The following is a 22,509-nucleotide window of genomic DNA, read 5'->3' as shown; positions in this document are numbered from 1 at the left end:
TTTGCATCGGGAGAGGTTGCAATGTCGTAAATGCTATCCGTGAGCATACTCGGATCGCTAGCCATTCTAATGAGGCTAGCAACCCTTCTAGACCTTCGAAAATTGCATTAACCTCCACCAGAAAAGACACTACGAGAGATAGCGCTATGATGGTCTCCTTAGCAAGCTCTTTCTTCTTCGCTGATTCGTACTGCTCAGCGATCTTTTCTATTTGTGCCATGTTCGTGGATACTTGTACCCTCGTGAAAACAGCCGTAGAAACACTGAGCATCACATTATTATATTCGTTTAGGGAAATAATCCGCAAAAGGCCGTTTAGGACAAGCGCCGCACACTCGTCCACCGTTCTTTCCTGGCATCGTCGGAATCTAAAATGCCAGTGGATAATAACGTGATAATACCCGATTACAGTCTTGGATGGCCAGGATGTTGCAATGGTTCCGTCGATGAAGACGATCGATGATTAGCTTGCATGTACCATCATAATTTTACTTTGCCCTGCTTTACGAAATTAAGATTTGGGTGCGATCCGAAAAGTGGGGTACCCGCCTGGTGGTGGAGGCCCGACTAATTTACTACGGGACGGGTATCTACACTTCTCCGTTATATTAAAGCTATATATGAGTCTATTGGTGCGTTGACAAATAGGCTGAATACAGGTGTTTCGCGACTGCACACCATGTACATATAATGGCCGATAGCGACATCGCCCCAGGTTCATACGTCTCCTCATCCGAAGAATATCAGAGACAATGCCTCGCCATGTTTTTCATGCTGTGATTTAGGCTGGTGCTTGGTACACGAGATATTAGGGGAAGTTAAATGTAATGGGTTGTTGATTAAATACTGTGTTTCCATATTTGACTAGTGCGGGCGTTAAAAATCGACGGGGTTCGAAAGTTCGTCCCCACACTGTAGGTGGGACCATTCGCGAGATACCAGATAGGGGAATACATAGTTGAGGACGAAGCAGACCTCCCTGAACATGGGTGAGGAGTTATCCATCCGGGAGAATTGTTGAACTCCTAACACTTGGAAGCCTGGCTGTCACTGAATAACTACATTCCCTTCACTATTTATCCGCTGGACCCATTCTGCCTAGAGAGAAAAACACTAAGATCAGCTCTTTTGATGCACGATGATCACTTGCCGTGTCTAGTAATTCCCCTGTGGCACCGCTCACACCAGAATAGGCGATGCAAGGATTATGTTTCAGAGGATAGGAAGGACGGCATCACCGTCTGGTGGTATTGTCTAATAGTTACCTGCAGCGAATTGAACAGCTAAGTCAGATGCACCCGATGTGCCATCTAAAGTGTTGGAGATCAATGTTTAGCCTGAACGGAACCCCACAGCTCCTAGGTGACATGTGTGGTTGCAACCTCATGGGGATGCTCGTGAGAAGTCTCTCGGGGTCTTCCCTAAGCAGAGCAACATTTCGCTTTCGGCACGTATGTATAAAATGCCTGACTCTTCCGCCAAAGTTTTCGACTATTCACCACCACAATCCTTAGCTAACCAAACATCCCCGTAAATCATCATGGTTTGCTTCTTCAGCCTTGCCTTGGGGCTTTCGGCCATTACCGCCTCGCTTGCCGCTCCGACTGCCTCTGCCACCAACACCTTCCAGAAGCGTGGTGCCATGAACTTCGTCATGGGTCCCGATCACCCCCTCGCCCGTCGTAACCTCACCAGGCGATCCGATACGAATTACAACCAGGACTACACGACGGGTGGCACGGTCAACTACTCGCCCGGGACAAACACATTCTCGGTCGACTGGGATGTCACCGAAGACTTTGTCGTTGGCGTGGGATGGAACCCCGGAAGTGGCGCGTACGAAACACTACTACCACTTCTCTCTATTCTCGTTCACTAACTGTTTGGCAGTGCCATTACACACAGCGGTGACTTTACGGTCAGCAGCGGACTCGCATCTCTCTCCGTTTACGGCTGGACCACCAACCCTCTTGTGGAGTACTACATCATCGATGCCGAGGTCGACATGGACCAAAGCGGCACGCAACTGGGAACACTCGAGAGCGACGGTGCGACCTACACCATCTGGGAGAATCAGAGAGTCAACGAGCCCTCTATCGAAGGCACCTCAACCTTCAACCAGTACATCTCTATCCGAAGCGGGTCGGCTAGTAGCGGTACTGTTACTGTGCAAAACCATTTTGATGCGTGGGCCGGAGTCGGGCTGGAGCTGGGCACGATGGACTTCCAGGTTATTGCTGTCGAGAGCTGGAGCGGCGCTGGATCTGCCACGCAGTCCGTCACCAACTAGTAACAGCATTAACGATTTCGACGGGTGTTTGTCAAGTGAAAGATGCGTCACAATACTCCTAGCGCTCTCATACCTGGATTATATGGCATCAACTACTTATTGTTGTGTCGACCGCCTTGCTCCTCTTTGTTCTCAGTCGATGCCTCGTGAACAAGTCGATAGTTCAATAGGGTAGAGTAGACACCAAAGCAGATATCCAACCTTCATCTCAATAGCTAGGATCTTCAGAGCATTGAGTTCAAATATCTACATTATGTCAATAGGCTCCGTAATTGTCTCAAATATAGTGAAGCGGCAGCATCAGGAAGAGGAGTAGGGGAAGGAAGAGTACTGGATACTCTTTTTGTAGCAGTCGCAAATTCTGCAAGCTATCTTCTGAGCCTGAATTTTCGAATCTATGATAATTGTCTGTCTACGGAGAAGTAATAGCCGGCCTCAAATTCATTTATATTCCCTGCCTATAATCTCTTTTTCTCGATTGTAGCATTTTGGTTCAATTTATCGTGTATATATCTGTGAAGAGCTGAGACTACTTGATTCAAAACAGTGAGGCCGATTACAATTGACGAAAGAGGAAAGTAGCTCAGGGAGAAGGGGGTTGGGTCATGTGTTGAAAGGTGATTCTAAGGCTGCCCTGGCCCATTACACCCTCCCGAAAATCCTTGCTGGAGTGTCTGGAAGCGCACACGTCGTAGCGTCGAGACAGATTGTTGAGGCACAGCAGGGGGTCGTAGTACACACGTAACCAGGCTCACAATCTGAACTGTCAGAGCACACAGGTTGACCGGCACAAGAAACGTTTATGTCAACGCATAAAGGACCCTCTGATGTAGTAAGGCACTGACAGGTGGCTGTACTGGGGCTCGTACACGGATCGTCAGTACTCTCCCCACAGACCGTAGTAATAGCTGAGCATGATTGGAATGTCGTGCAAATGCCGTTGCCGGTGCATGTTTGGCCATCCTCACACTATCGGTTGGACAACAGTCAGAGATAGAGATAAAAGGAAGGACCGCCATCGCCTCGGGATTATAACCTACACATACGGCGGCAGAGCCGGTGCCACATAGTGACTGTCCGTTTGGACATCCGCAGGCACCCGACACGCACGTCTGCCCATCCGTACACTGCGTGGCAATTTTCAAATTAGCAAAGGTGGACAATGGCATATAGATCAGTCTCGATAGGAGTATTATGCTCACTTGGTTTCCACATTTCCCACAGTTGTCTGGATCTGTAGAAGAATCCACGCATTTACCGTTGCAAAGCAGGTTCGAGGCAACCCTCTTCAAAGGGCCGCATTGATAACAGGGGCCTTTCGTATGCAGGTCAAGATTATTTTCGATGCACCATTCCGTACACTTCAAGATATTAGAGTCCTTGGTCGACAGGTTGGCAGAAACGGCGGTGATGATACCTAACGTCGACCAAGTAAGTATAGATTGTAGAGAGCTATTGGTAGCAGTTTTCATGTACCGTAGAGAAGGATTATATAAGTGGAAAACTTGGACATGTTTGTTGATTGTTAAGGATCTACTTATTTGGGTAGAGCGCCTGTCGGTCAGGTAACGTACGAGAGCTTGATATAGACGGTCGGGCCGAATAAGTAGATCAGAATGATACACGAACTAAGTCTTGAAGCACCAAGTAGTGCCTGACCTTCTTGTACCCGAAATCCGCTCTTGTATGTGCTGTCGTTGTAACCCCAGCATTTTGTTGTACCAGGGTCGGAAGGCCTAGCTGCAAGGATTCGGTATGTGGCTCAGCCACAAGGTTTCGGTTCAGAGTGGGAATGTCGTCCATTGTAACGTTGTCTGATTGTACATCGCTGTCTGGTATGTTGACTGAAATACGTAGTTGCATAGAGCGACCTTACTGGGCCGCGTTGGATCTGATTCAATATGCTCGATGAAGTATCGGACGCGAAGGATAGGTGGGAGGGATTTATATGATGGCAGTATGAAATCTTGTGCTCCCCTGGTTTACTTTCGGACGAGGATTGGTATGCTGGGAGCTGCAGAAATGTGATAAAAGTAAGTAAGATACTCCAAACATTCCGGGTGAGAGTAGAAAACAATGTGCATACTCCAATTTTGTGCTGCAACGCGGGGATAAGGGTTCTTAAACCGAGCCATATCATGCTGCATTATTCACGTACCGATTCGAAAGTATATATTATATGTTCAAGCGCCTTTCACCACCTCTTGATAAAGAGCATGTAAAAATTGTTTGACAGTTTATGTTCGAATGTGTCTTTTAAAACGGCTCACATTGACACTTACGGCCAGACCCGACGTTGAGATCAGGAACTGATCGGCACGGACACGTCAAGGGAGGTACAAGAGACGACAAAAACCAGAGAAGGAGCGAGATCGAGAAGGGGAGGAAACCAGCCGAAGTGAGTTGTATTGACGAAGTGTAAGAGAAAGGCGTTCTAGCTGTTAGGGTGGTGGACGCGGACACCTAAGCACTCACCTCATCGGGCCGCTGAATTTCTTCCATTTGCCATGGTCGCTGGAGTCGATAACTCGAAGAGCTTTCGCGATCCATGCACGACCACGCGTTCCAATTTCAGGGACATATCCTTCCTATGAGCCATGATTCAACGCGTTAGGCCGTTATGCCCCGCGGTAGCACAAATCTACACTGCAGTATCTCGATATACAATGTATGTATTTGAGCCTAGAGAGAGAAGCTAGAAAACTCGGCTTTAACAAACAACACAACTATTTGAAAACGAATATTCCATCCATTACTTGGAAAGTCTTGGAAAGTAATGATTAATGATGAGCAGTTCGTCTCTGAGAGTAATTTCGTAACGACTATAGGAGAATCGATATTAATTCATAAAATATAAATCCAGTCCTTTACTTCTCACTCGGCTTGCCGACATCTTTCTCCGGGACACCCTCCAGCTCACTCTTGAGCGTCCCAGCAGCAAGATCAACAGAACCACCCTTCTCCTTTTCTTTCTCTCTTTGCATTTTCCTGTCCTTCTCCTCGCGCTCAACCTTCTCCTTAAACTCCTTCACATAGTCCCTCCCCTTCTCCTTCTCCTTCTCCTTATCCCTACCCTCCTCATCATCCCCCCTCCCCCCCCACCACTCAACCCTTCCCCCATCCTGCCCCTCATTTTCTTCCCCAGAACAAAGCCTAAGCACCCACCTCCCCCCAAAAAACACAGCCCAACCCCACGCCCAGAGCACCGTCGCAAAAACCGAAGACAGAAGCAGCGACGGAATCAGGATCAGCTGCGACAGGTCGACGAAGACGATCAGCGCGATCATTGCGGCGGTTAGCGTTGTCACGGTGGCGCCGACGACAAAGAGGAGGAGCGGGAAGGTTGCGCAGAGGGTTTGGCTTAGGAGGAAGGTTGATAGGCGCGGGTAGCGTTCCCAGAGGCTGAGGGTTGTGGAGAGGAGGGCTGTTGCTTGGGTGGGGAGGTGGGTTAGGAGGGCCGTTAGGGTTTGGTGGATGTTATCCGTTGTCTTGTTGTTGGATGTGGTTGGGGTGGTGGTTTCGTCATTGTGACTGTGAGAGTCTGTCGTTGTTTTTGTGTCATCTCCTGGTGGGAGAAAGGGGAAGGAGGTTGTTGGTTGGGAGATGCTGTTTGTGGATTGGGAGTTGGGGGTGGCCATCATGCCTATATGAGTGGATGTTGTTGTTGATGTGATGGAACCTAGGGGAGGACAGAGCTCTCCACTCGCTGATAAGATAGGGGTCATTTCAGCCTCAGGCATTAATACATGTATCTATCATACACAAGCGTGCTCCGGTGATCGCCCACTCCCGCCTTCGGCGATCCGTCGATCTCGGTGTATGGATCTCGGCGTTCGAGGCCTATCAGGTCCCGGTGAAGGACCTGAACTCCGGGGAGAGTAGATACAGTATATCCGCCAGCGAGAACGGCGAGGGCCTGGTATTTGGAGGCGGGCACTGCCCTTCACATCGCATATACAAGGAAGGGACTCGGAAGGGACACGAACTCCGGGCATAGTATCTACATACAGTGTAATGCCATTCACATCTCATATACAAAGAACCCGTGAACTTTTTAAGTCTACCAACCGCGACCCGCCAGCTTATCGCCCTCAGCCATCGACTTCACATTAATACCGACCATGGCCTCACCCAACCCCTGGCTAACCTCCGCCAGCACCTTGGGATCCTTGTAGTGCGTAACAGCCTGGACAATCGCCCTAGCGCGCTTCTTCGCATCGCCCGACTTGAAAATCCCCGATCCCACAAACACCCCATCGCAGCCCAGCTGCATCATCAGCGCCGCATCAGCCGGGGTAGCCACACCACCAGCAGCAAAGTTAACCACCGGCAGCCGGCCCTTCTCCGCACACTCGCGGACAAGTTCGTAGGGGGCCTCGATCTCGCGCGCAAAGGCGCGCAGCTCGGGCTCTGGGTCCTGGCTCGCAAGCAGGATGCCGCGCGCGCGGGAGATCTGCGCATTCACGGTGCGCATGTGCTTCACCGCTTCGACGACATCGCCGGTGCCCGCTTCGCCCTTTGTGCGGATCATGGCCGCGCCTTCGGAGATGCGGCGGAGTGCTTCGCCAAGGTTGCGGCATCCGCAGACGAAGGGGGCTTTGAAGCCGCTCTTGCTGACGTGGTAGACGTCGTCGGCCGGGGTGAGTACCTCTGACTCGTCGATGTAGTCGACGCCGATGGACTCGAGGATCTGTGTCGGTGCCCGCCGTGTTAGTCTTTTGTCTTTGATCTTTAACCCTTCACTTCCACTCTGAGGATCACCCACCTGACACTCAACAAAGTGGCCAATGCGAGCCTTGGCCATCACGGGGATGGTCACAGCCTCCATGATCTCCTTGATCATGCTAGGGTCCGACATGCGCGCCACGCCGCCCTGGACGCGGATATCGGCCGGGACCCGCTCGAGCGCCATGACGGCGGCGGCACCGGCTTCTTCAGCAATGCGGGCCTGGAGAGAGTCACGCTGTTAGTCTGGAGATTCCATCCACGGCATTGAGTCACCCACCTGCTCGGCATTGACCACGTCCATGATCACGCCACCCTTCAACATCTGGGCTAGGCCGGCCTTGACGGTGAAGTCGTTGGCGGGGGTGCCATTGGTAGCAGCCATTGTGATGGAGATAAAGGAAGAAGGGAAGGGAGAGGGAGGAAGAACGGAAGAAAGGAACGAAAGAGTAAAGTGAAGATGAAGAAAAGAGCAAAAGTGAGTCAACCTGGCAAGGATAACTGAGGAAACATTAAACTTCCCCGCCAATATTTTCTGCCGCCAATCAGGGTCGGAGCCCTCATTATCGTTCCTCCGATTTGGAGTTTCCCGTCGAGTTTCCCGCTTCGAAAATGGCGGAACGGTGTACGGTACTGTTCTGGGATTATAGTTCCTCCGTGATTATATCAAGGTACTTATGTAATAACATTGGCAATGGTCAAATGACGTCACGCTTTCTTGATCGAACTACAGGGGATAGAAGCTCTCCTTTCCCCTACCCCATTCCCCTTCCATCGATCAATTGAATCAGTCAAACAAACCGCCCTAACAGAATGCCTCTCCCTTCAATCGCCCGCCTCGGCCTCGGTCTCACTATCGGTCTCTCCGCCGCAACAACCTTACACCTCCACCCATACTCCCCCTTCCGCGCCGCACCGATGCAATGCCAGTACACCGCGCCGTACTCCCGGCCGGACACGCAGACAAACCCGGACAACGGTTGGGCCGTACATGCCAACGATCCCATCCTGCAGAAGCAGGGCACCACACAGACTACGAGCCGGTCATCTATCTTTGCGGGATTCTTGTCCGCGCAGACGATGCGGCAGGTTAGTTTGGGGAGCGTGTTGGGGCTGGTGGCGGGTGTTGGACTACGTGCATTTTCGAGGGTGTTGGTTGTTGTGCTGGGGATGGGGATTGTTCTTGTAGAGGTAATCACCACCAGCCCGGACGGAGAGGGAAGGTGGTGCGTGATTTGCTGACTTGAAACTAACGTCGTAACTACTTAACAGTGGGCTGCCTCCAAAGGGTACAATATCCTCCCCATCAACCGCATGCAAAAGTACGTCAAGAAGGTCGACCTGCGGCGCGCGATGTCGGAACACCGGCCGTTCAAGATGAGTTTCGGGACGGTGATGGCACTGGCTGCGTTTGCGCAGTTTTAGGTGCGGAAGAGGGATAATATAAGTATAATATAGGTAGAGGAAGTGGATAAAATTACAGGGGTATCATGAAATTCTCTTGTCGGTAGTCCAGTCCTGCTCGTCCTAGGCCAGAACCAGATCCTCCAGCACGCCCTCCATCTCGTCGCGGGACAGGGGCACGCCCAGGATCTCCATGCCGCTCGCATCCATGCGCGACGTGATCATCTGGTGATCGTGGAACTCCTTCAACAGTGTCCGGAACATCATCTCGGACGAGGCGATGAACTCCTCTGTCGCTTTCTGGTAGAGCATGCGGAACTCGATACCTGTCTCGTTGTGTTGCTTGATGTCTGCTGCAGCATCAGTGGGAGACTCGTCGTCCGATTGGTGCCCGTCTTCGTCAATCACCGAGAGCAACTCGGTTAGTAGGAGGCGGTATAGGTTCCGGGCATTCTCCGGGAGACTCTTCAGCACGAAGCCAACACCCTCTTTGCCGCCGACGCGGCGACCCTTTCGGCCTAGCAGGGCATGGACTTCTTCGACGACGTCGGTTTCTGTGGTGAAGGGGGCGAACGTCGTGCAGTCGTGGAAGACGAGGTTGAACTGGTCGCGCAGGCTGATGTCCCACATGAGCGGGAAGTTGGGCGTGTCGGCCGTGACGAGAATGCGGATGCCCGGGGTGGCGGCCAGACGCGCGAGGAGGGCTTGGTTCGTTGCGCGCCGTAGCGGTGGCGCGTCGACCGAGTTGATCAGCACAGTCACCGGGTCTTCTGCCGGACGGGACTTGAGCGCCGATTGGAGCAGCTCCAGTACCTCGGTTGGTTGGGCACCGAGCTTGGAAGGCAGGTCATCGCCCATGACGGCGGAGGCGATGGTTGCGAATATCGACCGGATCGCTATGCCGGGTGTGTAGCCATTGACAATGACGATAGCCGGAGTAGACCTGGCGCCACGTTGATATATCCAGTCGGCGAACTGCTGCACAAGTTTTCTCTTCGATCCATATCCAAACAAGCAGATATTAAACCCTTCCTCGAACTCGAACGCCCACTGCGGGAAGGACCGGTGGTGCAGCGCACGTAGATAGTCCTTTTCATCCCTGCAAGGATCGCGGTACTGTCTCAGTTTCTCAAAATACTCCTCGTGTGTCAACAGCGGCACTTTGTTGAGTGTCGTGTTGGACGTCTTCATGGGACCAGCCCGGTTCTGGAAGAAATACCGCTCATGGGCCGGCAGCTCGCCCTCGGGCGTTGGGGACCGTTTATTCTTTGCGCCCTTGGGTCGTCCAGCGCGACGCTTCGGGCCCTTTTTCTCCTTTTCGGGTGGCTGTTCTGCCGTCTCTTCTCCGGCTTCCACGCTCTCCACGGCCTGGTCTGCCTCTGGCTCGTCATCGTCGTCCTGAAGAATCTCCTCTGCAAGCCGCTCCGAACCATCCCATTCTCCATCCTCGTCCGGCTCAAACAGGACCCGTGCGCTCTTCTTCTTTGCAGATCGGTCTGCATTCCTAACACGGGAGGGCGTCGGAGCGGCGTTGGCAGACTTTGGTTTTGTAGGCGTAGCAAACAGTCCGCGGGCCTTGGATTTGTGGGTAGGCGTCTTCAGGCCAGACTCTTTTAATGGCGTCGCTGCTACCCCATTGGCCTTCTTGGGTGTCGACTGTCCTTGCGATGGTGGGAGTTCGTAGGGGGCATCGCCGTTAGGCGCGCCGTTCAGGGCGCCATTGGCCGGCACCAGAGCGGACCGCCGCGGCCTCTTCGGGGTTGAGGCGGCCGGGTGGTCCTCTTCTAGACCGGAATCTGAACGTTTACGCTTCATGGTGACGGGCGAGTCAGAGGACAGAAAGGTCAGAAGGAGAGGGAGTCAACAATACCATCAGTCCGATCCGGAGAATGTGTGTAGGGGGAGCGACGCAAGGGGCGGCGGTGCCTGGCAGGCGTCTCAGAGCTGATCTGGCCAGTGCAGGGTGGACTGGTGGAGCGATCGATTCGGGAAGAAGAATGTGCCAGACAGGGTGCAGTTCGTTCAGGTGAGTTACTCAAGTCAAGTTGTGTTGATGTGTTGCTTGATCAACGAACCGATTGGTTTCTCCGACTCCACTAATAATCAGCCGCAACATCAGCTTCAAATGTGTTCGTCCGCTATAAGGGTATAGTCGATGATTATTTACCATAGTAAATATTATATTCGGCTATTCTCAGAATCCACGGGAATCGAGCGTGTTAACCAAGGACGAATAGACTGAGATCCACGTGACCCTCTCCATCAGATAAGCCGCAATCTCTCCATCCATTCAATTCTCGCTTCCCTCGTGACTCACCAATTCCTCCTCCGCCGGGCATAAAGCCGCCATTGAACCCCCAGCGGTTCTTCTTCTCCCTCAAAAATGGCCTGCCACCCCTCCTCTGCCACAATGGCAGCCTCCTTCACCCGCCTCATCAAAACCCAAGTACGGAGCTACTCCGCACCAGCCGACATGGCCATCCCAGCCTCGAAGCAGCGCTACATCCCCACAACTGGCACCTACCCACAAGGCTTCTTGGTCTCCGGCACTCACGTCGGCGTCAAGGCATCCAACACCCGCTTCCCGGACCTGGCGCTCATTGCCTCCGAGACGCCCTGTTCCGCTGCGGCGGTGTTCACTACCAACAAGTTCCAGGCGGCGCCGGTGCAGGTTAGTCGGGAGACGCTGCGCAGTCGGAAGGGAGAGGGCATCAGGGCTGTGGTTATCAATTCTGGGTGCGCGAATGCGGTTACAGGGAAGGGAGGGTTGGAGGATGCGGTCTCGATGGGGAGGAAGGTGGATGAGTGTAGTGGGGTTGAAGGAGATAGTTCGTTGGTGATGAGTACGGGCGTCATTGGACAGCGGTGGGTTCTATACTTCCTCAAAGGAAGAAAGAGAGGACGATTGACGGACTGACTTTGATTTATAGACTCCCCATCTCCAAGATCCTGGACCGCATCCCCACAGCCCACGCCAACCTCGCCTCCACCCACGAGGCCTGGCTGACCACCGCGCGCGCCATCTGCACAACAGACACCTTCCCGAAGCTGGTCTCGCGCACGTTCACGCTCCCCTCCGCGCCAGAGCGCACCTACCGCCTAGCAGGCATGACCAAAGGCGCAGGGATGATCCACCCGAACATGGCCACTTTGCTAGGCGTGCTCTGCACTGACGCAGCCGTCTCGCCCACGGCACTGCAGTCCCTCCTGAAACATGCAGTCTCGCGCTCCTTCAACTCGATCTCCATCGACGGCGATACGAGCACGAACGACACCGTCGCCGTGCTAGCCAACGGCGCTGCCGGCGGCAAGACCGTCCAAGCACCCGCATCACCCTCTGCACAACCAAGCGCCGACTACAGCGCCCTCCAGGAAGTATTCACCTCCTTCGCACAAGAACTCTCCCAACTCGTCGTCCGCGACGGTGAAGGCGCGACCAAGTTCGTAACCGTGCGCGTGCGCAACAGCCCAGACTACGACTCCGCTCGCGCAATCGCCTCCACCATCGCCCGCAGCCCGCTTGTCAAAACAGCGCTGTACGGCCGCGACGCCAACTGGGGCCGGATTCTGTGCGCGGTTGGATACACGCAGGGCGTGCGCGATGGGGTTGTCGTGCCTGAGCGGACGTCTGTTAGTTTCCGGCCTGTTGATGGCAGTCCTCCGCTCCGGTTGCTGGTTGGTGGGGAGCCTGAGGTGGTGGATGAGGAGCGCGCGAGTGCTATTCTCCAGAATGAGGACTTGGAGATCGAGGTTGATCTTGGTGGGGGGAGATGGGTGCTGCTGGGTGTGGTGGCGAGGATGCGGTCTATTGGTTTTGTGATTTCAGTCATGAATATGTGACTATCAATGGGGATTACCGGACTTGATCTGGATCTGGAGGAGAATATCCGGGTAGGCTTTAGGATACGGGCTGAAGGGAGACATTTGGCATATAGAAAGAAAGCATTTACTGACAATAAGAAGCATAGCTATGTATACCTACCCATCACCGGCTAAAGGACAGAATCACGGCAAAGTAGATTTATTTGGCTTTTTGAAAATATATGATTACAGGACTCCCTGTTGAACAGGGCGCTCTCGAACCTAGCGGGAACAAGAGACCTGAGCTGAACGCCTGCCTCCCACCAGACCCTCGCCTTCACCACCAACCACACAGTACCACTTGCCCGTGCGAAGTACTCATACACCGGTCCGCCGAAAATGCAGGGAAGAGCGTGTGGACGTGTTGTTGGCGCCAATGCTAATCCACCAGCCGGAGAACATCATCATTCTCACGGCTAGCCAACAAACAAACAGCATACCAATACCAATCCGGTCAGCCCAAACGGCATCAGTCAAGCGAAGAGCGGGAGGAAAAAGTTAAAGGACGAAGCAACGAAAAAACAAACACTAAACGAAGACATTGCGAGGGAACTGCAAGGGAACAGTCTCCTCGAAATGCTGCTTGTGGAAATAGAAGCAGGTTTTGTGATCCGTTTAGCTGCCGGGCACCAGACCCTTCAGGCCCGAGCCGATGTCACCCTCGCGGGCAGCAATTTCGAAGTATCCGTAGATGATGCTGGAAGGACAGTTAGTGTATGGGTCTAGAAGATGGAGGGGAGAGACTTACGTGACAGCGAGCAGGATACCCGTGCCGCTACCCAGAGCTCCGAGGAGGTCGGAGGCAACAGACAAAGCACCAATGCAGGCACCGCCGAAGGCGGCAGCTGTGGGAATAATGCGCTTGAGCTCCTTGTACATGCTCTGCTCACGGTGGCCGGACATGACCAGGCCCTGATCCTTGAGCTGCTTGGCCACGTCACGGGGAGCGGAGCCCGAGACCTCAATCCAGGTCTTGGAGAACAGCGCACAGGCAACCAGCATGAAGCTGAGGTAGATGGCCGTGTGGATGGGGTCCAGGATGGCCTCCTTGAAGTTCAGCGGGGGCGACATGTAGTAGGCAATGCCCGACGAAGCGTAGAGCTGGGCAGAACCCTCACGGGGCTCCCAGACTCCGAGAAGCTTCACCAGCAGGTTGTCCGAGAAGCGCGAGTACAGCATCTGGCTGATCAGGAAGACGTTGGAGGACAGAGCGGACTGGAGCATGATCGGCATGTTCGAGGTGTAGAAGAGGCGGACGGGGTAAGAGCCGCGCATGCCACGCTGGCGCGAGGACTTGACGGGGATCTCAACACGGAAGCCCTGCAGGTAGATGACCGCGGCGAAGACAGCCAGGGTTGCCAGCAGGTTCATCACGTTGGGCAGGTTCTGGCGGTAGAAGGCCTCGTACAGGGCACGCTGCTTGTCGGGCCAGGTCAGCAGCAGGTGGAACAGGGCGATGATGGCGCCCTCGAACTCGGGGCCACGGCCGGTGTTGATGGTCGTGGGGGAGAAGGCCTTCCAGACAATCGACTCGCAGATATTGGTGGCAATGAAGAGCGAGATACCGCTGCCGAGACCGTAGCCTTTCTGGAGCAGCTCATCCAGGAGGATGGCCACCAAACCAGCCACCACCAGCTGAACGATCAGGAGAACACAGATACCAGCACCCAGGTCACTGGGCTGGCCGTAGAGGCCAGTCAGGACGTAGACGCAGGCCTGGCCGAAGGATATGATGATGGCAAACAGCTTCTGGGCAGTCTGGTACAGCTCACGGTCGGTCTTGAGGTCCAGGTTGACATCGATGAGGTGGGTACCGGCAAGGAGCTAGCAAGAAACAGGATATAAGTACATGCCGGCTCATGAGGTTGGTGATGACCTACCTGGAACACCATGCCGGAGGAGATGATAGGGGTGATACCCAGCTCCATCAGGGTACCCCGGTTGGAGGCCAGCATCATCCGAAGCCAGTACAGGGGGTCGGAGGTGTCGGAGGAAACAATGCCATATAGCGGCATCTGGCTCATGACCAAGAAAATCAGGAGAGTCAACTGCAATGCGTCAGTCCCGCGAGTATTTTTCCGCGCCAGAAAACACAACGTACGCCCGTCCACATCAACTTCTGGTTGAAGGGCACCTTGGTCTCAGGAGCTGCCACCTCCGGAAGGAGGGGCGTGAAGGGCTTGATCAAGTCAAGGAAGCGAACTAGTGGGTGTTGTTAGCATTGAGCTGGGCCCCAATTGATGAATGGTCGCGATCGCGTGTGCGGTGGGTGCGACAACAGGGCTGGGGGAACTCACGGCCGCTCATGGTGACAGTCCTCCCTCAATGCGACAAACAAGAAAAAAAAGGGGAGGAAGATGCTGGAGATACCAGCAAAAGGAGAGGAAGGAATTGAAGGGAAGGGAAGGAGAAGAAAGGGAATGTGGGAGGGAAAGGTTGGGGAAGAGTTGGGGGGAAGAGAGAGGAAGAGAAGGGAAGTTGTTCGCTGGCCACTTTTTCCGGTCGGCGCTAAGGACACTTGTTCGCCTGCCCTCTGGACACACAATGATTAGTTAACTAGGGAACTATTGACTCCTATTTGACTCAACACAATCGATGATCATGAACAGAGGGAAGAATGACCAGGGACTAATCCGATTGACTACCATTCTCCCGACAGACAGACTCGGGTGCAAGTCCAGAGTCGGGGGCCAGGTGCCCTAACGAACTGGGAAAGGAGCTATCCCCACACTACGATCTATGTAGTATAGTGATGACCAAAATGCACTCTATTCATTAGTTGATAACGAGGATGTATGCTATAACTACCGGGTATACTCCGAGTCCTGCTCAGGGCCCAACCATACTCAAACAGTCGTCAATCACCAGCTCGAGTTCGCCTAACCGCATCTTCAGACCCCGGTTCTCATCCTTGAGCACGCCCATGACACTCCAGGCCTCGGAAACTGGAACGCCATGACAAATGCCACACTGGGATGAATAGCCAGACAAATTCCCGAGTCGCGTCGAGGCAAATCCTTTCACGCGGTCGTAAGCCGAGGCGCGTGTGGGTGCTGGGGTGGGTGATGGTGCTGGTGCCGGAGCTGGTGCAGCCGCGGATGTGACAGGTTTAGGTATAGGCAGAGCAATCTGCGACATATTCGGCGACGGTGCCACCAGCGTAGAAGGCGGGGAGTCGATCCCCTCGCGTTGAGAGAAGATGCTGTCGGCGACACTCTCATTGTCCCCCGACTCAAACCCAGAGTCGCTCGTGAAGGTACCGTGGCTGGCGCGTTTCCCGCCGCGCTGAGGGGTTTGAAGGGCGATGGAAGGAATGTCGTCGTCGGTGGACTGTGTCCGCGTCCGGGTAGTGCTCGGCGTGGCGTCTTGTTGTTGGTCTTGTTGTTGCCGGAGAAGTCTCTCCTCCTCCAGTTCCTCCGCCATGGCCTGCATGGCTTTCTCCTGCTCCAAGGCCTTGGAGGCCATCCCATCCAGCTGCACCCTCAAGTGCTCGACCAGCGCGCGAGACTCGACGAGCTCGTCCTGCTTCTCGTTCTTGTCGATGAGGCCCTGGTGCAAGGCGAGCGTGCGCTGCTTGTATGCCTCCTGCATCCGCCGGATCACCGAGTCGGCCTGGTCCCGCAGGGAGTCTAATGCGGCCTCGCTGCTCGCCGGGTTCGTGTCTGGCGCGAGGGCCTCGTCAATATCGAGGTTGAGGAATTCATCGTCCACGGGCGCGGGGAGTCCTGGCTTGACTTCTGATTGTCGGCGCAGGCCAAAGAATGAGAACCGACGCGTAGGAGAGACCGACTTCTTTCGAGATAGCGTGGAGCTCGGGGTGAGACGGGTAGCGTCCATGGTTGTGGTCCGGTCCGGTGTGATCCCCTCGGCGCGCAGCTTGCTGTTCCCCAAGTCCACCGACTCGGATTTCCCCTGAAACCAATCCGACAAAACTCTCGCTTTCCGTTTGTTGAGGGTGTCTGTCCAGGACAGTGGTGGGAATGGGCTGTGGGCGGATTGATCTTCCCGGGACGCGTCCAGTCCCTGTTCGAATAGAGGTGCTCGGGGAATGTATTCGGTGTTTACTCGACGGTGTCGAGACGGGGGACTCTGGAAATAACGGGCACTATCTGGAGAAGGGCCAGAAGGGATCGACTCTGGGGCCAAGGAGGGAACAGGGGCGGTTGGGCAAGGCTGCCGGGGAGCTTCATCGGAATGTAGGCTGACAGGCCGAGGAGACGAAGGGGCGGCCATCCTGCGTGAGAGAAGGGGAATGTGTGACACAATCTTGGAATGTACGAAAGATGGACAAATATGTACAATACGGTCGATCTGGGAGATGCGAGGGTAGAAAAAACAAAAATAATGGAGAGGCTGGAACCAGCTTACGGGGATCAACGATGAAATCGTGGTGGCTGAAGAAAGACTCCACATTCAAGCAACTCCCACGTTCTCTTTTTACCGACCAGCATCATGGCACCCACCACAGGGCTGAAGCATCTATCCAACGCCCTCGCCACCCCGGATCAACTTTCCAATTCATCATCGTCTCTCGATGGAGTTCCCTCCGACCTCGAGACCTCCGTCCGCTGCGCCGGGGCCCAGCTCACCCAAACCGCCGGCGTGCTGTTGCGCCTGTCGCAGGACGTCATCGCCCAAGCAATCGTGACCTTCACCCGGTTCTGGCTGGGAGCAGACGGAGGCAGTCTGCGCATTTACTCCGTCAAGGTAAAACATGATCTTCTTATCGATCTAGTATTCCCGCTAACGCCCGATTCCAGGATGTCTCCGCCGCCGCCCTCTACCTCTCAGCCAAGCTTTCCTTCCAACCAGCCTCCCCGCGCTCCGTACTCAACGTCTACCACCTTCTCCTCTCCCGCGATGCCTCCCCGCTCTGGTTCGTGAATCCGCGCGGGGCCCCAGCCCAACCACCCGCACCAGAAACCTACATTCTCTCCGAAGGCGGCTACCAGTCCGCGCGCCTGGTCCTCCTACGCATCGAATCCGTCATCCTCCGCACCCTGGGCTTCGACACCCATGTCGCGCTACCACATACTATCGCACTGACCTACCTCCAAACGCTGGGCGCAGCGCGGCCGGCCGTGTCCCGGCGGGTGATCCAGCATCTGAACGCCTCGCTGCTCTCGCCGCAACTACTGTACGTCACGCATCAGCCGAATGCATTGGCGGTGGCGGCGATCTATCTGGCTTCGCGTGAAGAAGGCGTGAAGCTGGTCGATGGCGAGTGGTGGGAGGTTTTTGATGTGGATCGTGAAGAGCTTGGGTTTCTGGTTGTGGCTATGAAGAGTACAGAGGGCTTTATGCGCTCGGAGAAGGAGCGATGGCGGGATCAGGGCATTCCGATGGTGGTTGAAGAGGTGGAATCTGAAATCAGGAAATCTAACTCCTAATAGACATAATAGAATAATAGGCATAATAGACATGATACCATACTACACACTACACATACTTCATCACCACGTTAGGTTACTGTAAATCCGGCGCCAAAAATGGATCTAAGACTTCTCTTTCTCTGGGTTTCAAACGTACGCCATCCTTAACAAATAAAGGGGGGTTGGGAACTTGGTTCGTGTTTTTGCTAATCTTGTCATTGTTCCCATGGAGCCATCTGACCCCAAGGTCAACTAGACCCTACTTGAGAGTGAATTGTATACTCTTGCCAACACGACGTCGGAGGAGATCGAAAGATAGATCGAGAGAAATACAACTCCTAATAGACATAATAAGTAATAGACATAAGAGAAATAACGGACATAATAGACATGATACCATACTACATATAGTTACGCGTTTACTCTGGTTATGTCACTGATAAGCAAGCACATGATCGCCCCGCGTGAGCTCCCCCTCTAGTTCAAGTTCCACCTTCTTTTGTCTTTTGTCAACTCCCACATTGATGAGTTATTCCTACACTCTTACACCACCATCATCATGAATATCCTGCATTCCACACTATCCACCTGGCGAGACCGTCTAGCCCCAGTCTCACGCACCTCCACCTTCCGGTCGACCGGCCAAATCACCCCAGAAGAGTTCGTCCTGGCAGGCGACTACCTCGTCTACAAGTTCCCCACCTGGTCCTGGGCCGACGCCTCCTCTGAAGCCAAGCGAGTATCCTACCTGCCCGCGGGGAAACAGTTCCTCGTAACGCGCGGGGTGCCGTGCCACCGGCGGCTGAACGACAACTTCGCGGGCGATGCCGGCCACGACGATGAGATCGTGCGGGACATGCTCTCCGGTGGGGTAGAAGGGGAAGAAGGTGCCACTGGTGGCGATGAAGACGGCTGGCTCCGAACAGGCGGCGGGCGTGATCTGGCTGGGGACCAGGCGGCGAATATCCGGGATGTGCGCACCATCAACGAGTCCGGGAATCTGGGCGAGCAGGAGGATGAGGACGAGATCCCTGATATGGAAGATGATGACGATGACGATGAGGCCATCATCCGGGAACCCGCTGGAGGCTCGGGCACGACGCAGTAAGTTACCTCCCATTTCATCCCATCCCATCTCTTCTCTCACTGAGGCATGCACGCTCTTCTAGACCCCTTCGCACCTACACCCTCTACATCACATACTCAAACTTCTACCGCACGCCGCGCCTCTATCTGTCCGGGTACCTGTCACCATCGGAACCCCTCCCACCACACCTGATGATGGAAGACATTGTCGGCGACTACAAGGACAAGACCGTGACGCTAGAAGACTTCCCCTGGTTCGACGGTAGCGTGAAGATGGCCACCGTCCACCCATGCCGGCACGCCTCCGTCATGAAAACGCTCCTCGATCGCGCAGACGCGGCGCTCAAGCTTCGTCGGGAAAAGCTGAAGCAGACCCAGTCGCGCGAAGAGGCGGATCGCGTCTTGCGTGCGGCGGGGAGTAGCGGTTTGGAGGGTCTAGTCGATGACACGAATGCCTTGTCGCTTGGCGAGCAACAACAGACCCAGCCTGGTGGCGATGAGTGGGAGGTTCTCCAGCGTGACGAAGAGGAGCAGGTCGCTATCCGCGTGGATCAGTATCTGGTTGTCTTCCTCAAGTTCATCGCCAGCGTGACTCCCGGCATTGAGCATGATTTCACCATGGGAGTATAAGACTTTTCTTTCCTTTGGTATTTGGATTTACAGTTGGAGATTTGGATTTTGGGAAAGGGATGTGATCGATATGCATGATATGACATGACATGACCTGGCGTTGATCTTGCTATTATTCTGGCTGCTGTTTGTTTTTCTCTTTTCTTTTGATTACTGCGTGGCAACACTCCCACTATCTATCTTCGGTGTTGCACAGCCTGCCCACTTTCCTGTCATGTTACTCGAAAGACTTGCTGCCAGAATTATTGAAGTAAAGCACAGTCAGTATAAAGCCCCTCTACTTGCTGCATGGACCTGTCACATTGTAAGAACACGACATGGCACTATTCCTTCGTGCATATCATATCCCCCGCGTCCGTCGATCAGCGTCAAACCACCCAGAATGCGGGAGATCGTCTTCCCCGGGTTTGACGCGAGGGATAGACAGGAATATTGTTTGACGTATCTTAGTGTCTACCCCTCATCTTATTCACCGACAAGTCTCTGGTGATGGTACGCCCTCAAAGTATGTATGTTCAGATTGTTTAGAAATATAGTATGTTCCCTAGCAACACGTCATCTGGTTCTTACGGACAAATCATGGAAGCCCGCGATGGTTACTAGGAATACGCAACGATGTCCTGAGAGGAAAGTACATATTATGAAGAGGATCTGTTTCAGCTCTGACCAGCGGTGGGTATAGGACAGTAGAGTAGGCTACATCGAACAGGTGAATTCACCATCATTCAAACAGACATTTGTAGACACATTGGGGATAAGAGATAAAATCATCAAGAGAGAGGCGCAGACAACGCAATAGATCACTCATGCTAGGATAAAATGCTCTCAAATCCTAGCCCAGGAACGCAGGAAGTAACCCGATCAAAAAGGAACCGAGGATTGACATCTCACTCAAGGCCAACTGGTTTGTAGACGCACCATCGGTAGAAATAGGAGCTGGCGAATCTGGCCAGGATGGGGAGGATGGCGAGGATGGCGAGGATGGCGAGGATGGAGGTGGAACATAAGGCGTGGATGTTGGTTCAGGAGCAGGACCATATGAGGACGGTGGTGCAGCAGGCGCAGTCTGGCTTGCAACGCCCAGTCCAGTCGAAGCGCCGCCATCTCCAGTGCAGGTCTCTCCATTTGGACAGCAACCATATTCCCCATTGCTTCCGACGCCGCAGTACTCTGTGGGTGGGCAGCCGCCTGAGCCATCAGGGCAACATGTATAACTGTCAGGGATGCAGTAATATTCGCTGCCACAAGCCGTCACTCCCACCTGCTGGGAGCAGGGCACGTAACTGCCGCTTTGACGGGGAAAGAGTGGACTGACGCCCGTGGCGGATGTGAGTGACACGATCGCGAAGAGGGAAAGGAGGCTTTGCATATTGGCTGAGTGGGGATGATCTGATATAAGAACAATTGACACTGATAGTAGGTATAGGTAATCCAGTGGGATTTTTCAAAGAAAGAGCTTGACAACGGAGGCGTGGGTGAGGACAGTTCAATGTATATATATACTGCGGAGGTCTAGTCGTGAATTCCTCCGTCTCCGAGTGCCAAGGTCATTCATTTCCAGTGTGGAAGATTAGAATAAGCGTAGTTCGAGGCTCGTGTAAATGATCGACGTTGGCTTGGCGAGACAATACGAGAAATGGCATGGATAGAGGCTATCGCAGCCAATGATAGGTACAGTATACCCTAGCCCCCAGGGCCGGACCCCAGCCGCTTATATGGCGATCGCGGGATAATACGAGTGGAACTACAAAAATAATCATTCGAATACGAGCAAGTGCAATCCCTTCTTTGTGTGCACCACTGAAAACACCAGAATACTACTCCGTAAGCGTCTCGGATGCCATTTAGACCCTCCTCCGAAGTGCATCGCGGCTTGGCCTTCATTTCGAGGCTATGTTCGAGGCTGTGTTCGACTGGCAAGGAAGACAAAAAGGGAAGCGCAGGAGATGATTCACTACTTTGTTGTATGTAAACATCGAAGATGATTTGTCAATAGGCTGATGAAGAACATTTAAACCTAACGAATGCAAAAAAATGTAAAGTAAACCAAAACCGAATGTGCACACGCACGCCCGGACGCCGTATTTCAATGATTCAACCTTCTCCCAATAAGCATAGCCCTCATACACGGACTCGGAACAGGTATCTGTAGTCGACCAGCGAGACATCGCGGCGAACATTAAAAGAAAAAGTAGACAGAAGAAAAAGGGAAGTGAGAAGTCACAAACAAACACAACCCTTTAACAAAAAAGGGACAAGTCAAGAAAGAAATCATATGTCGACAAGACAACAACATGATATCGTCACAAACAATCAAGCATCAAGCATCAGACAAAGGAAAAGGTCCTTTCTCTCCACGAGAGCCAACCACGCCATGTTATGTTTTATTTGAACTGTTCAGTATTATTTAGAACAGGCCCAGAATGATGGGAAGGGCGACAGCTAGGACCCCAGAGCCCGGCACAAGCGACGACCCGGCGTTGTACACAGGCATGGAGGGCTTAGCAGAGGGCGCAGGGTGTGAGATCAACGGGGTGGAGTGGACAGGCGCGGGGGGTGCGACATAGACCGGCGCGGGGGTGGTGGAGGGGATGACGATGGGAGTAACAACCACGGGCGGAGTAACAACCACAGGCGAAGGCTCCGCGCAGGGGACGGCCTGGTGAGCCTCATCGGCGTGGGCGCCGAAAGCAACGCCCGGGCCGCCGGGGATTCCAACGCGGAAGCCACTGCCGGCGTGCTTGGCCTCACTGTAGCCAGGGCCGCAGGGCCCATGCTGGACCTTGTGGACGCCGGCGCCGAAGTGCACGCCTGGGCCGCCGGGGATGCCGACGCTGAAGCCGCTGCCGGCGTCTTCTTCGGTGTTGCCAGTCGTCGGGGTGGTGTTGCCAGTGTCACCCAGGCCGGGCAGGATGCCGCTAGAGCCGGTAGAGCCAGGCATGGCCAAGCCCTGGGTCTGGAATTTAGTTCGTGTTGTATATACACTGAGATGCTCGGTTCTTACCTGAGGAGCGGACAGGACAGTGGCGGGGCCAACGGCCAGAAGAAGGCACAAGAGCGCCGAGCGGTTCATGTTAGGAGACATGGTATCGGAATGGAATGGCGGGTGAGCAAAGGAATGGAATGAATGATATAAATCAA

At 53.9% G+C, this 22,509-nt stretch overlaps 12 protein-coding genes across 12 annotated transcripts; 6 read left to right on the top strand and 6 right to left on the bottom strand.

The window, feature by feature from the left end:
* Positions 1-1,540: 1,540 nt before the first annotated feature.
* On the top strand, positions 1,541-2,290 carry N7474_001822 (glycoside hydrolase family 11 protein; the record flags this gene model as incomplete). The annotated part of the gene is made up of 2 exons (XM_057193237.1): positions 1,541-1,836; positions 1,891-2,290. 2 exons carry the CDS (start codon positions 1,541-1,543, stop codon positions 2,288-2,290), a joined length of 696 nt encoding a protein of 231 aa, XP_057058190.1.
* Positions 2,291-5,157: 2,867 nt separating this feature from the next.
* Positions 5,158-5,928, bottom strand: N7474_001821 (seipin co-factor family protein; the record flags this gene model as incomplete). The annotated part of the gene is made up of 1 exon (XM_057193236.1): positions 5,158-5,928. One exon carries the CDS (start codon positions 5,926-5,928, stop codon positions 5,158-5,160), a length of 771 nt encoding a protein of 256 aa, XP_057058189.1.
* A 422-nt stretch (positions 5,929-6,350) lies between these two features.
* On the bottom strand, positions 6,351-7,400 carry N7474_001820 (pyridoxal 5'-phosphate synthase subunit PdxS; the record flags this gene model as incomplete). The annotated part of the gene is made up of 2 exons (XM_057193235.1): positions 6,351-7,238; positions 7,296-7,400. The coding sequence occupies 2 exons, from the start codon at positions 7,398-7,400 to the stop codon at positions 6,351-6,353; spliced, it is 993 nt and encodes a 330-aa protein (XP_057058188.1).
* A 428-nt stretch (positions 7,401-7,828) lies between these two features.
* N7474_001819 (uncharacterized protein) lies at positions 7,829-8,440 on the top strand (the record flags this gene model as incomplete). Its single annotated transcript, XM_057193234.1, has 2 exons — positions 7,829-8,104; positions 8,288-8,440. The coding sequence occupies 2 exons, from the start codon at positions 7,829-7,831 to the stop codon at positions 8,438-8,440; spliced, it is 429 nt and encodes a 142-aa protein (XP_057058187.1).
* Positions 8,441-8,542: 102 nt separating this feature from the next.
* On the bottom strand, positions 8,543-10,234 carry N7474_001818 (origin recognition complex subunit 2; the record flags this gene model as incomplete). The annotated part of the gene is made up of 1 exon (XM_057193233.1): positions 8,543-10,234. The coding sequence occupies one exon, from the start codon at positions 10,232-10,234 to the stop codon at positions 8,543-8,545; it is 1,692 nt and encodes a 563-aa protein (XP_057058186.1).
* A 595-nt stretch (positions 10,235-10,829) lies between these two features.
* On the top strand, positions 10,830-12,259 carry N7474_001817 (bifunctional ornithine acetyltransferase/N-acetylglutamate synthase; the record flags this gene model as incomplete). Its single annotated transcript, XM_057193232.1, has 2 exons — positions 10,830-11,284; positions 11,350-12,259. 2 exons carry the CDS (start codon positions 10,830-10,832, stop codon positions 12,257-12,259), a joined length of 1,365 nt encoding a protein of 454 aa, XP_057058185.1.
* Positions 12,260-12,895: 636 nt separating this feature from the next.
* Positions 12,896-14,587, bottom strand: N7474_001816 (translocon subunit SEC61; the record flags this gene model as incomplete). Its single annotated transcript, XM_057193231.1, has 5 exons — positions 12,896-12,977; positions 13,029-14,104; positions 14,161-14,328; positions 14,382-14,482; positions 14,578-14,587. The coding sequence occupies 5 exons, from the start codon at positions 14,585-14,587 to the stop codon at positions 12,896-12,898; spliced, it is 1,437 nt and encodes a 478-aa protein (XP_057058184.1).
* Positions 14,588-15,109: 522 nt separating this feature from the next.
* On the bottom strand, positions 15,110-16,513 carry N7474_001815 (uncharacterized protein; the record flags this gene model as incomplete). The annotated part of the gene is made up of 1 exon (XM_057193230.1): positions 15,110-16,513. The coding sequence occupies one exon, from the start codon at positions 16,511-16,513 to the stop codon at positions 15,110-15,112; it is 1,404 nt and encodes a 467-aa protein (XP_057058183.1).
* A 219-nt stretch (positions 16,514-16,732) lies between these two features.
* Positions 16,733-17,670, top strand: N7474_001814 (putative cyclin; the record flags this gene model as incomplete). Its single annotated transcript, XM_057193229.1, has 2 exons — positions 16,733-16,987; positions 17,041-17,670. The coding sequence occupies 2 exons, from the start codon at positions 16,733-16,735 to the stop codon at positions 17,668-17,670; spliced, it is 885 nt and encodes a 294-aa protein (XP_057058182.1).
* A 541-nt stretch (positions 17,671-18,211) lies between these two features.
* On the top strand, positions 18,212-19,368 carry N7474_001813 (ATG3/ATG10 family protein; the record flags this gene model as incomplete). Its single annotated transcript, XM_057193228.1, has 2 exons — positions 18,212-18,756; positions 18,822-19,368. 2 exons carry the CDS (start codon positions 18,212-18,214, stop codon positions 19,366-19,368), a joined length of 1,092 nt encoding a protein of 363 aa, XP_057058181.1.
* Positions 19,369-19,750: 382 nt separating this feature from the next.
* N7474_001812 (uncharacterized protein) lies at positions 19,751-20,375 on the top strand (the record flags this gene model as incomplete). The annotated part of the gene is made up of 2 exons (XM_057193227.1): positions 19,751-19,773; positions 20,210-20,375. 2 exons carry the CDS (start codon positions 19,751-19,753, stop codon positions 20,373-20,375), a joined length of 189 nt encoding a protein of 62 aa, XP_057058180.1.
* A 1,400-nt stretch (positions 20,376-21,775) lies between these two features.
* Positions 21,776-22,453, bottom strand: N7474_001811 (putative cell wall protein; the record flags this gene model as incomplete). Its single annotated transcript, XM_057193226.1, has 2 exons — positions 21,776-22,324; positions 22,373-22,453. The coding sequence occupies 2 exons, from the start codon at positions 22,451-22,453 to the stop codon at positions 21,776-21,778; spliced, it is 630 nt and encodes a 209-aa protein (XP_057058179.1).
* Positions 22,454-22,509: the final 56 nt, after the last annotated feature.

Source organism: Penicillium riverlandense, assembly GCF_028828495.1.
Source record: "Penicillium riverlandense strain IBT 135883 chromosome Unknown utg000001l_segment0_segment0, whole genome shotgun sequence".
Taxonomy (NCBI): domain Eukaryota; kingdom Fungi; phylum Ascomycota; class Eurotiomycetes; order Eurotiales; family Aspergillaceae; genus Penicillium; species Penicillium riverlandense.
This window is presented reverse-complemented; position numbering and strand designations above follow the sequence as displayed.